The 12,661-nt window shown below is 46.6% G+C and overlaps 1 protein-coding gene across 1 annotated transcript in view; it reads left to right on the top strand.

Annotated features, from left to right (window-relative positions):
• The window catches only part of aldh1a3 (aldehyde dehydrogenase 1 family, member A3), a 50,281-nt gene that overhangs the window by 21,431 nt on the left and 16,189 nt on the right, over nucleotides 1-12,661 (top strand). The window contains exons 7-10 of the mRNA XM_046348959.1: nucleotides 2,500-2,613; nucleotides 3,205-3,307; nucleotides 3,862-4,046; nucleotides 11,181-11,345. Coding sequence (XP_046204915.1) covers nucleotides 2,500-2,613; nucleotides 3,205-3,307; nucleotides 3,862-4,046; nucleotides 11,181-11,345 — 567 coding nt within the window. The remainder of the gene's footprint in view (nucleotides 1-2,499; nucleotides 2,614-3,204; nucleotides 3,308-3,861; nucleotides 4,047-11,180; nucleotides 11,346-12,661) is intronic.

Raw genomic sequence — 12,661 nt, 5'->3', positions numbered from 1 at the left:
AGATTGGTTGATTATTTGGAACAGTTGGTCAGTGTTATTGGTTTGATTATTTGGAACAGTCAGGTGTGTCAGTGTTAGATTGGTTGATTATTTGGAACAGTCAGGTGTGTCAGTGTTAGATTGGTTGATTATTTGGAACAGTCAGGTGTGTCAGTGTTAGATTGGTTGATTATTTGGAACAGTCAGGTGTGTCAGTGTTAGATTGGTTGATTATTTGGATTATGTTGATTGGTTGATTATTTGGAACAGTCAGGTGTGTCAGTGTTAGATTGGTTGATTATTTGGAACAGTCAGGTGTGTCAGTGTTAGATTGGTTGATTATTTGGAACAGTCAGGTGTGTCAGTGTTGATTATTTGGATTGGTTGATTATTTGGAACAGTCAGTCAGTGTTAGTCAGTGTTAGATTGGTTGATTATTTGGAACAGTCAGGTGTGTCAGTGTTAGATTGGTTGATTATTTGGAACAGTCAGGTGTGTCAGTGTTAGATTGGTTGATTATTTGGAACAGTCAGGTGTGTCAGTGTTAGATTGGTTGATTATTTGGAACAGTCAGGTGTTGTCAGTGTTAGATTGGTTGATTATTTGGAACAGTCAGGTGTGTCAGTGTTAGATTGGTTGATTATTTGGAACAGTCAGGTGTGTCAGTGTTAGATTGGTTGATTATTTGGAACAGTCAGGTGTGTCAGTGTTAGATTGGTTGATTATTTGGAACAGTCAGGTGTGTCAGTGTTAGATTGGTTGATTATTTGGAACAGTCAGGTGTGTCAGTGTTAGATTGGTTGATTATTTGGAACAGTCAGGTGTGTCAGTGTTAGATTGGTTGATTATTTGGAACAGTCAGGTGTGTCAGTGTTAGATTGGTTGATTATTTGGAACAGTCAGGTGTGTCAGTGTTAGATTGGTTGATTATTTGGAACAGTCAGGTGTGTCAGTGTTAGATTGGTTGATTATTTGGAACAGTCAGGTGTGTCAGTGTTAGATTGGTTGATTATTTGAAACAGTCTGGTGTGTCAGTGTTAGATTGGAAGTAAAGCCTGCACTCTCTGTAGCTCTCCATGATCAGATTTGGAGAATCCTGCATACAATGAAGAGAGATATTATATGCAACTATCCTTTATAACTGGACAGAAAAACAACAGGCGGCAGGGTAGCCTAGTGGTTAGAGAGTTGGACTAGTAACCGGAAGGTTGCAAGTTCAAACCCCCAAGCTGAAAAGGTACAAATCTGTCATTCTGCCCCTGAACAGGCAGTTAACCCACTGGCTGTCATTGAAAATAAGAATTTGTTCTTAACTGACTTGCCTGGTTAAATAAAAAATCTATTGGTCCTCCTCAGAACACATTGACTATTACATCTGTTGCCCAGGAGACTCACCTGAGGTCAAACTATAGACCCTTCTGCTCTCCTCTCCTTTCCTACCTTCTATCTCTCCTATCCTCTCCCTTCTCATCTCCTTTCCTCTCCTCTCCTCTCCCCTTCTGTCCTGTCCTTTCCCTCCCTCCCTCCCTTCTCTCCCCTAACCTCTCTCCTTTCCTGTTCTGCTCTGTACTGTCCTTTTCCTCTCCTCTCCTCTCCTCGCCTCTCCTCTCCTCTCCTCTCCTCTCCTCTCCTCTCCTCTCCTCTCTCCTCCCCCTCCTTTTCGCTCCTCTATTACAAACATCTTGATCTTTCCCTTTACCCTGCTCCTCATGTCGGGGCTCAGGAGAGCAAATATCAATGTCTTCAGCGTAGATCCTACATCAAAGGCAGGGGATTACCCCACCAATACAGTGTGTGTGTGTGTGTGTGTGTGTGTGTGTGTGTGTGTGTGTGTGTGTGTGTGTGTGTGTGTGTGTGTGTGTGTGTGTGTGTGTGTGTGTGTGTGTGTGTGTGTGTGTGTGTGTGTGTGTGTGTGTGTGTGTGTGTGTACAGTATGAAATGAGACTGTAGTAGTGCCTCGCAGGTCATGAGACGTTTGGTTTCAACCTATTTGGCTTCTCTTACCGGCCATTAGTCCAAATGATCCCGGGCTGTTTTATACCCAGAGGAAAGCCCTGGTCTTATGTAATTAGACCAGTTTGCTTTTATCATGTCGACGGTAATGATTTTTAAAGGGAAAGAGTTCTGCTTCTAATCATTGGGTATATGAGAGTTGTTCAGCCAATCAAAGACGACACTGGAAATTGAATAGAAAAAAAATACTTATTTATTATATATATATAAAATAAAAAGCACCAGAGTAACTCTCTCATACTCACACACTGTGCTCCTTAAAGGGACATTTCACTCTACAATGAAAGTTTGTCCTATATTTCCAGACCTTAAGAGTAGTCTAATGTTAAGGTGAAACCATGTCCCACAACATGGATTTTGTGTGTAGATCCTGATAACTTTGATTTAAAAGTGTAATGTATCTTTAACTCATCCATGTTGACTGGGTTAAGAAGTAGCGAGTAGCGTACCTTACTTCCTTGCACATGGTTCTGATCACTAACATTGGTCGTTGGGTTGCCATGATAGGCCGGTTTCCCCCCCGGAGTGGTGAACATCGTGCCAGGGTTCGGCCCCACAGCAGGTGCAGCCATTGCTAGCCACATGGGCATAGACAAAGTGGCGTTCACGGGTTCTACAAAGGTACGTGCATGTTTGGAAGTATGCATAATGCTGGAAGTGACGGGGCAACTGGTTGGACGATTGGGGTTTTTTGTAACTGTTTTTTGTAACTGTTCCAAAATGAACATACCTGGGTTCAAGTAGTATTTTTCTTTCAAATAGTCTGCCTGGAGTGTCAGATGGGTGGGGTTTGCACTTTTCGGACTAGTTTGTGTGTTCCATTGTGCCAGACAAGCTCAATCACGTGCAGCTAAATTATCCAAAGGAAACAAATACTATTTGAACCCAAGGCTGAAAATACATTATTTTTCAAAGCCAAGTGGGGTACAGGATTGTAAAAGAAACACACTAAAATATTCAGAAATATACTGAGGGTTTTATAATAAATGTCACATTTATTTGACACTTGTTTAAAAATGTTGGTATCTCTCTCATTTCGGCATGCAGGACATGTATTCATTAACAATCTGTCTCACCGATACCAGTCCCTCGTGCCCTATCAAATCCCAATGTACATTTAAAAAGAGTATTTGTTTGAACTGAATGTGCCATATGACACATTGTTATATGACTTCCCCCTGTGATCCGTCCTCGCCCTGTTTGTCTCCCCAGGTAGGCCAGTTGATCAAAGAGGCTGCAGCAAAGAGTAATCTGAAAAGAGTGACCCTGGAGCTGGGTGGGAAGAACCCCTGCATTGTCTTTGCTGACTCGGACTGTAAGTGATGTGGTTTCTGTCTCTCTATTAAACCAACAAGGCAGAGAGAGAGAACAAAGACAGCAGCTCTGCTCAGCGCAGAGGAAAGGCCTTTGACACAGTGTGTGTGATCAACAGTGTGCTTGTAAGCAATAGAGATGGAGACTGATTGAGAACTGTGTGATGGTTATCATGACGGACATTGTGTCATCGTGGCTCCTAGCCTATCCAACATATCAACAATATAATATGATAACCCAGGAGCAAAACTGGTTGCAATGACGTCTTTACAACGTCTCTGAAAACGTCGTGGTCAGGTTGTATACAGGTTGTAAAGGGACAGGGTTTCTTTTAAATGGGTTTGTGACCAGAAAAATACATGTTTACCTGGATCTAATCTTGTTATCTGACGTCGCTACGACCAGAAACCAAGTTTACAACCAGAAAATTATGTCATTATCATGCCAAATCTTGCCCTCAGGGAAGATGTGGCCAATTGTTATGTTATTACTCTGAGGGACTCTTAGGCATTTGGCGACAGCCTTCGTCAACATCTATCCTATGTTCACTAACAGTGCAGTTGGCAGTGGAGGAGACCCAAAAGGGAGCCTTCTTCAACCAGGGCCAGTGCTGCACGGCCGCGTCGCGTGTCTTCGTGGAGGAACAGGTCTATGAGGAGTTTGTACGCCGCAGCGTCGAGAGGGCCAAGAGTATCGTCATAGGAGACCCCCTGGACCCACGTACATCACACGGACCACAGGTGTCTCTTCTCTCCTCCTCTCCCATCTCTTCTCTCTTCTCTCCTCCTCTCCCATCTCTTCTCTTTTCTCTCCTCCTCTCCCCTCTCTTCTCACTTCTCTCCTCCTCTCCCCCTCTCTTCTCTTTTCTCTCCTCCTCTCCCCCTCTCTTCTCACTTCTCTCCTCCTCTCCCCCTCTCTTCTCTTTTCTCTCCTCCTCTCCCCTCTCTTCTCTTTTCTCTCCTCCTCTCCCATCTCTTCTCTCTTCTCTCCTCCTCTCCCATCTCTTCTCTTTCTCTCCTCCTCTCCCATCTCTTCTCTCTTCTCTCCTCCTCTCCCCCTCTCTTCTCACTTCTCTCCTCCTCTCCCCCTCTCTTCTCTTTTCTCTCCTCCTCTCCCATCTCTTCTCTCTTCTCTCCTCCTCTCCCCCTCTCTTCTCTTTTCTCTCCTCCTCTCCCATCTCTTCTCTCTCTCTCCTCCTCTCCCCCTCTTCTCTCTTCTCTCCTCCTCTCCCATCTCTTCTCTTTTCTCTCCTCCTCTCCCCCTCTCTTCTCACTTCTCTCCTCCTCTCCCCCTCTCTTCTCTTTTCTCTCCTCCTCTCCCCCTCTCTTCTCTTTTCTCTCCTCCTCTCCCCTCTCTTCTCTCCTCCTCTCCCCCTATCTTCTCTCTTCTCTCTCTCCCCCTCTCTTCTCTTTTCTCTCCTCCTCTCCCCTCTCTTCTCTCTTTCTCTCTCCTCCTCTCCCCTCTCTTCTCTTCTCTCCTCCTCTCCCCCTATCTTCTCTCTCCTCTCCCCCTCTCTCTCTTCTCTCCCCTCTCTTCTCTTTTCTCTCCTCCTCTCCCCCTCTCTTCTCTCCTCCTCTCCCCCTCTCTTCTCTCTTTCTCTCCTCCTCTCCCCCTCTCTTCTCTTTTCTCTCCTCCTCTCCCCTCTCTTCTCTCCTCCTCTCCCCCTATCTTCTCTCTTCTCTCTTCTCTCCCCCTCTCTTCTCTTTTCTCTCTCCTCTCTCCCCTCTCTTCTCTCCTCCTCTCCCCCTATCTTCTCTCTTCTCTCTTCTCTCCCCCTCTCTTCTCTTTCTCTCCTCCTCTCCCCCTCTCTTCTCTTTTCTCTCCTCCTCTCCCCCTCTCTTCTCTCCTCCTCTCCCCCTATCTTCTCTCTTCTCTCTTCTCTCCCCCTCTCTTCTCTTTTCTCTCCTCTCTCCCCTTTTTCTCTCCTCCTCTCCCCCTCTCTTCTCTTTTCTCTCCTCCTCTCCCCCTCTCTTCTCTTTTCTCTCCTCCTCTCCCCCTCTCTTCTCTCCTCCTCTCCCCCTATCTTCTCTCTTCTCTCTTCTCTCCCCTCTCTCTTCTCTTTTCTCTCCTCCTCTCCCCTCTCTTCTCTCTCTCTCCTCTCCCCCTATCTTCTCTCTTCTCTCCCCCTCTCTTCTCTTTTCTCTTCTCCTCTCCCCCTCTCTTCTCTTTTCTCTCCTCCTCTCCCCTCTCTTCTCTCCTCCTCTCCCCTCTATCTTCTCTCTTCTCTCTTCTCTCCCCCTCTCTTCTCTTTTCTCTCCTCCTCTCCCCTCTCTTCTCTTTTCTCTCCTCCTCTCCCCCTCTCTTCTCTTTTCTCTCCTCCTCTCCCCCTCTCTTCTCTATTCTCTCTTCTCTCCTCCTCTCCCCCTCTCTTCTCTCTTCTCTCTCCCTCTCTCTCTCTCTCTCCCCCTCTCTTCTCTTTTCTCTCCTCCTCTCCCCCTCTCTTCTCTTTTCTCTCCTCCTCTCCCCTCTCTTCTCTTTTCTCTCCTCCTCTCCCCCTCTCTTCTCTTTTCTCTCCTCCTCTCCCCCTCTCTTCTCTTCTCTCCTCCTCCTCCTCTCCCCCTCTCTTCTCTTTTCTCTCCTCCTCTCCCCCTCTCTTCTCTTTTCTCTCCTCCTCTCCCATCTCTTCTCTTTTCTCTCCTCCTCTCCCATCTTCTCTCTCTCTCTCCTCCTCTCCCCCTCTCTTCTCTCTTCTCTCCTCCTCTCCCCCCTCTTCTCTTTTCTCTCCTCCTCTCCCCCTCTTCTCTTTTCTCTCCTCCTCTCCCCCTCTCTTCTCTTTTCTCTCCTCCTCTCCCCCTCTTCTCTTTTCTCTCCTCCTCTCCCCCTCTCTTCTCTTTTTCTCCTCCTCTCCCCCTCTTCTCTTTTCTCTCCTCCTCTCCCCCTCTTCTCTTTTCTCTCCTCCTCTCCCCCTCTTCTCTTTTCTCTCCTCCTCTCCCCCTCTTCTCTTTTCTCTCCTCCTCTCCCCCTCTCTTCTCTTTTCTCTCCTCCTCTCCCCCCTCTTCTCTTTTCTCTCCTCCTCTCCCCCTCTTCTCTTTTCTCTCCTCCTCTCCCCCTCTCTTCTCTTTTCTCTCCTCCTCTCCCCCTCTTCTCTTTTCTCCTCCTCTCCCCCCTTCTCTTTTCTCTCCTCCTCTCCCGCCTTTCTCTTTTCTCTCCTCCTCTCCCCCTCTTCTCTCTTTCTCTCCTCCCCTCTCTTCTCTTTTCTCTCTCCTCTCCCCCTCTCTCCTCCTCTCCCCCTCTTCTCTTTCTCTCCTCCTCTCCCCCCTCTTCTCTCTTCTCTCCTCCTCTCCCCCTCTTCTCTTTTCTCTCCTCCTCTCCCCCTCTTGTCTCTTTTCTCTCCTCCTCTCCCCCCTCTGATCTCTTTTCTCTCCTCCTCTCCCCCTCGTCTCTTTTCTCTCCTCCTCTCCCCCTCTTGTCTCTTTTCTCTCCTCCTCTCCCCCTCTCTCTCTTTTCTCTCCTCCTCTCCCCCTCGTCTCTTTTCTCTCTCCTCTCCCCCTCTTGTCTCTTTTCTCTCCTCCTCTCCCCCTCGTCTCTTTTCTCTCCTCCTCTCCCCCTCTTGTCTCTTTTCTCTCCTCCTCTCCCCCTCTTGTCTCTTTTCTCTCCTCCTCTCCCCCTCGTCTCTTTTCTCTCCTCCTCTCCCCCTCTTCTCTTTTCTCTCCTCCTCTCCCCCTCATCTCTTTTCTCTCCTCCTCTCCCCCTCTTCTCTTTTCTCTCCTCCTCTCCCCCTCTCTCTTCTCTTTTCTCTCCTCCTCTCCCCCTCGTCTCTTTTCTCCTCCTCCTCTCCCCTCTTGTCTCTTTTCTCTCCTCCTCTCCCCCTCTTCTCTTTTCTCTCCTCCTCTCCCCCTCTTGTCTCTTTTCTCTCCTCCTCTCCCCCTCTTGTCTCTTTTCTCTCCTCCTCTCCCCCTCGTCTCTTTTCTCTCCTCCTCTCCCCTTGTCTCTTTTCTCTCCTCCTCTCCCCCTCGTCTCTTTTCTCTCCTCCTCTCCCCCTCTTCTCTTTTTCTCTCCTCCTCTCCCCCTCATCTCTTTTCTCTCCTCCTCTCCCCCTCTTCTCTTTTCTCTCCTCCTCTCCCCCTCTCTCTTCTCTTTTCTCTCCTCCTCTCCCCCTCTTGTCTCTTTTCTCTCCTCCTCTCCCCCTCTTGTCTCTTTTCTCTCTCTCCTCTCCCCCCTCTTGTCTCTTTTCTCTCCTCCTCTCCCCCTCTTGTCTCTTTTCTCTCCTCCTCTCCCCCTCGTCTCTTTTCTCTCTCCTCCTCTCCCCCTCTCTCTTTTCTCTCCTCCTCTCCCCATCTCTTCTCTTTTCTCTCCCCTCCTCTCCCCCTCTTGTCTCTTTTCTCTCCTCCTCTCCCCCTCGTCTCTTTTCTCTCCTCCTCTCCCCCTCGTCTCTTTTCTCTCCTCCTCTCCCCTCTTGTCTCTTTTCTCTCCTCCTCTCCCCTCTTGTCTCTTGTCTCTTTTCTCTCCCTCCTCTCCCCTCTTGTCTCTTTTCTCTCCTCCTCTCCCCCTCGTCTCTTTTCTCTCCTCCTCTCCCCCTCTTGTCTCTTTTCTCTCCTCCTCTCCCCCTCGTCTCTTTTCTCTCCTCCTCTCCCCCTCTTGTCTCTTTTCTCTCCTCCTCTCCCCATCTCTCTCTTGTCTCTTTTCTCTCCTCCTCTCCCCCTCTTGTCTCTTTTCTCTCCTCCTCTCCCCCTCGTCTCTTTTCTCTCCTCCTCTCCCCCTCGTCTCTTTTCTCTCCTCCTCTCCCCATCTCTGTCTCTTTTTCTCTCCTCCTCTCCCCCTCTTGTCTCTTTTCTCTCCTCCTGTCTCCCTCGTCTCTTTTCTCTCCTCCTCTCCCCCCTCGTCTCTTTTCTCTCCTCCTCTCCCCATCTTGTCTCTTGTCTCTTTTCTCTCCTCCTCTCCCCCTCGTCTCTTTTCTCTCCTCCTCTCCCCATCTCTTCTCTTTTCTCTCCTCCTCTCCCCCCTCTTGTCTCTTTTCTCTCCTCCTCTCCCCCTCGTCTCTTTTCTCTCCTCCTCTCCCCTCTTGTCTCTTTTCTCTCCTCCTCTCCCCTCTTGTCTCTTGTCTCTTTTCTCTCCTCCTCTCCCCCCTCTCTTCTCTTCTCTTTATTTTCTTCTGGCGCCTCAGGTTTTTGGATAGCAGAACAGACACAGTTTGTCAGAAAATCTCCACTGACACAGAGCAAGCCGTCCAAACTCCACAACCCTTAGTCATTGTGCCTGTGATACCGCCAGTAGAAAAGCATCTCAAATATGTCAACTTACAGCAAAATGCTCAAATATGGGGCAACAGACAGTATACAGTATTCAATTGTATTTATCACACGTGCTGAATACAATTGGAGTGGACTTTACAGTGAAATGCTTGCTTCTGAACCTTTCTCAATGATGCAGAGCTTAAAAATAATAATACAAAATAAAATAGAAACACAAGAGGTATACAATAAAATACACAAGAATGGAGCTATATACAGGAAGTACCAGTACCAGATCAATGTGCTACTATATACAGGAAGTACCAGTACCAGATCAATGTGCTACTATATACAGGAAGTACCAGTACCAGATCAATGTGCTACTATATACAGGAAGTACCAGTACCAGATCAATGTGGAGCTATATACAGGAAGTACCAGTACCAGATCAATGTGGAGCTATATACAGGAAGTACCAGTACCAGATCAACGTGCTACTATATACAGGAAGTACCAGTACCAGATCAATGTGGAGCTATATACAGGAAGTACCAGTACCAGATCAATGTGCTACTATATACAGGAAGTACCAGTACCAGATCAATGTGGAGCTATATACAGGAAGTACCAGTACCAGATCAATGTGCTACTATATACAGGAAGTACCAGTACCAGATCAATGTGGAGCTATATACAGGAAGTACCAGTACCAGATCAATGTGCTACTATATACAGGAAGTACCAGTACCAGATCAATGTGCTACTATATACAGGAAGTACCAGTACCAGATCAATGTGCTACTATATACAGGAAGTACCAGTACCAGATCAATGTGCTACTATATACAGGAAGTACCAGTACCAGATCAATGTGGAGCTATATACAGGAAGTACCAGTACCAGATCAATGTGGAGCTATATACACGAAGTACCAGTACCAGATCAATTTGCTACTATATACAGGAAGTACCAGTACCAGATCAATGTGGAGCTATATACAGGAAGTACCAGTACCAGATCAATGTGCTACTATATACAGGAAGTACCAGTACCAGATCAATGTGGAGCTATATACAGGGAGTACCAGTACCAGATCAATGTGAGGCTATATACAGGAAGTACCAGTACCAGATCAATGTGGAGCTATATACAGGAAGTACCAGTACCAGATCAATGTGCTACTATATACAGGGAGTAGCAGATCAATGTGAGGCTACGGTATATACAAGGAGTACCAGTACCAGATCAGTGTGCAGAGGTATGAGGTATTTGAGGTAGATATGTACATGAAGGCAGGGTAAAGTGACTCGGCATCAGGATAGATAATAAGAGTAAAATTAAGAACAGAGTAACTGCAGCAAATGATGAGTGTAAAAGTGTGTGTGTGTACACGTGTGTGTGTGTGTGTGTGTGTGTGTGTGTGTGTGTGTGTGTGTGTGTGTGTGTGTGTGTGTGTGTGTGTGTGTGTGTGTGTGTGTGTGTGTGTGTGTGTGTGTGTGTGTGTGTGTGTGTGTGTGTGTGTGTGTGTGTGTGTGTGTGTGTGTGTGTGTGTGTGTGTGTGTATACATGTGTGTGTGTTGTATCGGTATATAAAGTCTACTGAGTGTGTATATAAAGTCTACTGAGTGTGTATACATATGTATATAAAGTCTACTGAGTGTGCATAGGGTCAGTGCAAGACAGAGTCAGTGCAGATAGTTTGGGAACCATTAGTTGACTATTTAGCAGTCTGGCTATTCAGCAATGTTATGGTTTTGGGGTAGAAGCTGCCTTGGAGCCGATTGGTCCGAGAGCCGATGCTCAGGTACCGTTTGCCGGATGGTAGCAGAGTGAACAGTCTATGGCTTAGGTGGTTGGAGTCTTTGGTAATTATTCACGATGAGATCAGTTCCAAACTTTGGACAAAATCCTACAGATGTAGGAGCTTCATTTGAGCCAGTTTGCTACGGCAGGAAAATAATCCTGCAGCAACAGGAAATGTGAATTATTATGTGGATTTGGTTAATGGACATTCTTGTAGGGGGTTGATACATTTTTCATAAGGGCAAATCAAGTCTGACATTTTTAAGTGGAAATGACAAACTTTAGAAGCCCTTTTAAAACTCCAAAGTTTGCATTTCCTGTGGTGCAGGAAAATTCTCAGTAACAAAAAAGTGATCAAATGAAGATCCTGTATCTGTAACTTGAGAGCTGTGTGCTCAGCTCAGATATTCATGTAAGTCATGCAGTGAAGTCAATCAAATATTATCTTAAGTTAACCTTGCAGGCCACAATTTAGGATTCAGTCCTTTACTTTTAAAGAAGATGTGGGACAGTTACAGAACGTATCCTTCAGGTCTTGTCTGACAGAAACATAGTTTCCATTTACCACGGTGGTTATCAACGTAGGCTATCAGTATGGGTTCACTAAAGATCACTTGTGGTGGGAGCAGAAAATATCCCATTCTTTTTCTAGCTGTTCTTTCTTTTGCTCCTGTGCCAACTTTGGATGTGTGTAAATGAATACTCCCTTTATAGCCATTACTTTACCTTTTGTGTAATGACATCACCCTGCCTGCCTCCAACCCTCCCTCCCCCTCCTCCCCACCTCCCTCCCTCCCCACCTCCCTCCGTCCCCACCTCGCTCCCTCCCTCCCTCCCTCCCCACCTCCCTCCCTCCCTCCCCCTTCTCCTCTCATCTCCTATCTTCCCCTGTTTCTCCAGATTGACCAGAAGCAGTTTGATAAGATACTGGAGTTGATTGACAGCGGGAAGAAGGAGGGAGCCAAACTGGAGTGTGGGGGCGTGGCCATGGAGGACACAGGACTCTACATCCAGCCCACCGTATTCTCCCATGTCAAGGACCACATGCGTATCGCCAAGGAAGAGGTGAGAGATCCAAATTCTGATCTATGGTCAGTTTTGTGATTTTCTTGTCAGATGGTTAAGGTTAGGATTGGGGGATGATGCATCCGTCCACCCAACGCTGCCTAAAGAAGACTCTAACAGTCGAAACCTGTCCTGATATTAAATATAAACTGGGTGGTTCGAGTCCTGAATGTTGATTGACTGACAGCCATGGTACTGTATATCAGACCGTATACCACTGGTATGACAAACTATTTCTTTTTACTGCTCTGATTACATTGTTAACCAGTTTATAGTAGCAATAAGGTACCTCGGGTGCCTTATATATGGCCAATATACCACGGCTAAGGGCTGTATCGAGGCACTCCGCCTTGCTTCGTGTGTAAGAACAGCCCTTAGCCGTGGTATATATACCACACTCCCTCTGACCTTATTGCTTAAATATACCACAGGCAGATCATTCTGTTCTCTCTATATAATACATGTAGATAGTCACCTGAACTTTTTCTGCATCGTACTGTGTCTTTGTTCTGTGATTGGAGGAAGGAAAGCTGATCCTAGATCTGTGATCTGTGTCTACTGGAAACTTCTACCCAGAGCTATGGGTTTCTGATGTTGGCTTTACAGTGATTTCATTCATAAAAATGAGAACGCCACCACTGGTCCAGGCAGTTTTGTTGTATACCACTGCCATCTTCTGGTGGTGTGGTTGAAATGCAGGTTCAGACAACTGTATATCTATGGTTCAAACAAGGTCATCGTCATGGAGATGGATGGAGGGCGCTTCTTGACATCTGTGGCATAATGGCTTCTGTGACAGCATGGCCAGCGCCAAGTAGATCTTTCTCCAATTGAAAGTAGTCAATGTATTCTTGTTTTTCTTCTATGAGTCGGTAGACAAACTGAAAGTGTGTATACTGCCACCTAGAGTGTGTTTTCTAAACAGGCATGAAGCCAAGGTTGGTGATTTAATGCTGCCTGCCATTCATTGGCTGATCCCTCCTGCTGACCTGGATAATAATAATAATAATAATATATGCCATTTAGCAGACGCTTTTATCCAAAGCGACTTACAGTCATGTGTGCATACATTCTACGTATGGGTGGTCCCGGGGATCGAATTCTGCGATCCTTCCTTAACCCATAGAAAGTCCCACCCAATTGACTACTTTAAAATGGTAAAAGTGCTCAATGGATCTGCCCATGCTAATACTGGCTTTGTGGTATTGGAGCTGTCTATCCAAGTCTATGGTCATGGTAAAGCAGGATCATATCATAGAAATACATAGAGGACTCTAGTGGCCAAAAGCCGTTTTAGCATGGGCAGCGCTATTGAG

This window comes from Oncorhynchus gorbuscha, linkage group LG05 (genome assembly GCF_021184085.1).
Source record: "Oncorhynchus gorbuscha isolate QuinsamMale2020 ecotype Even-year linkage group LG05, OgorEven_v1.0, whole genome shotgun sequence".
Lineage (NCBI taxonomy): Eukaryota > Metazoa > Chordata > Actinopteri > Salmoniformes > Salmonidae > Oncorhynchus > Oncorhynchus gorbuscha.
This window is presented reverse-complemented; position numbering and strand designations above follow the sequence as displayed.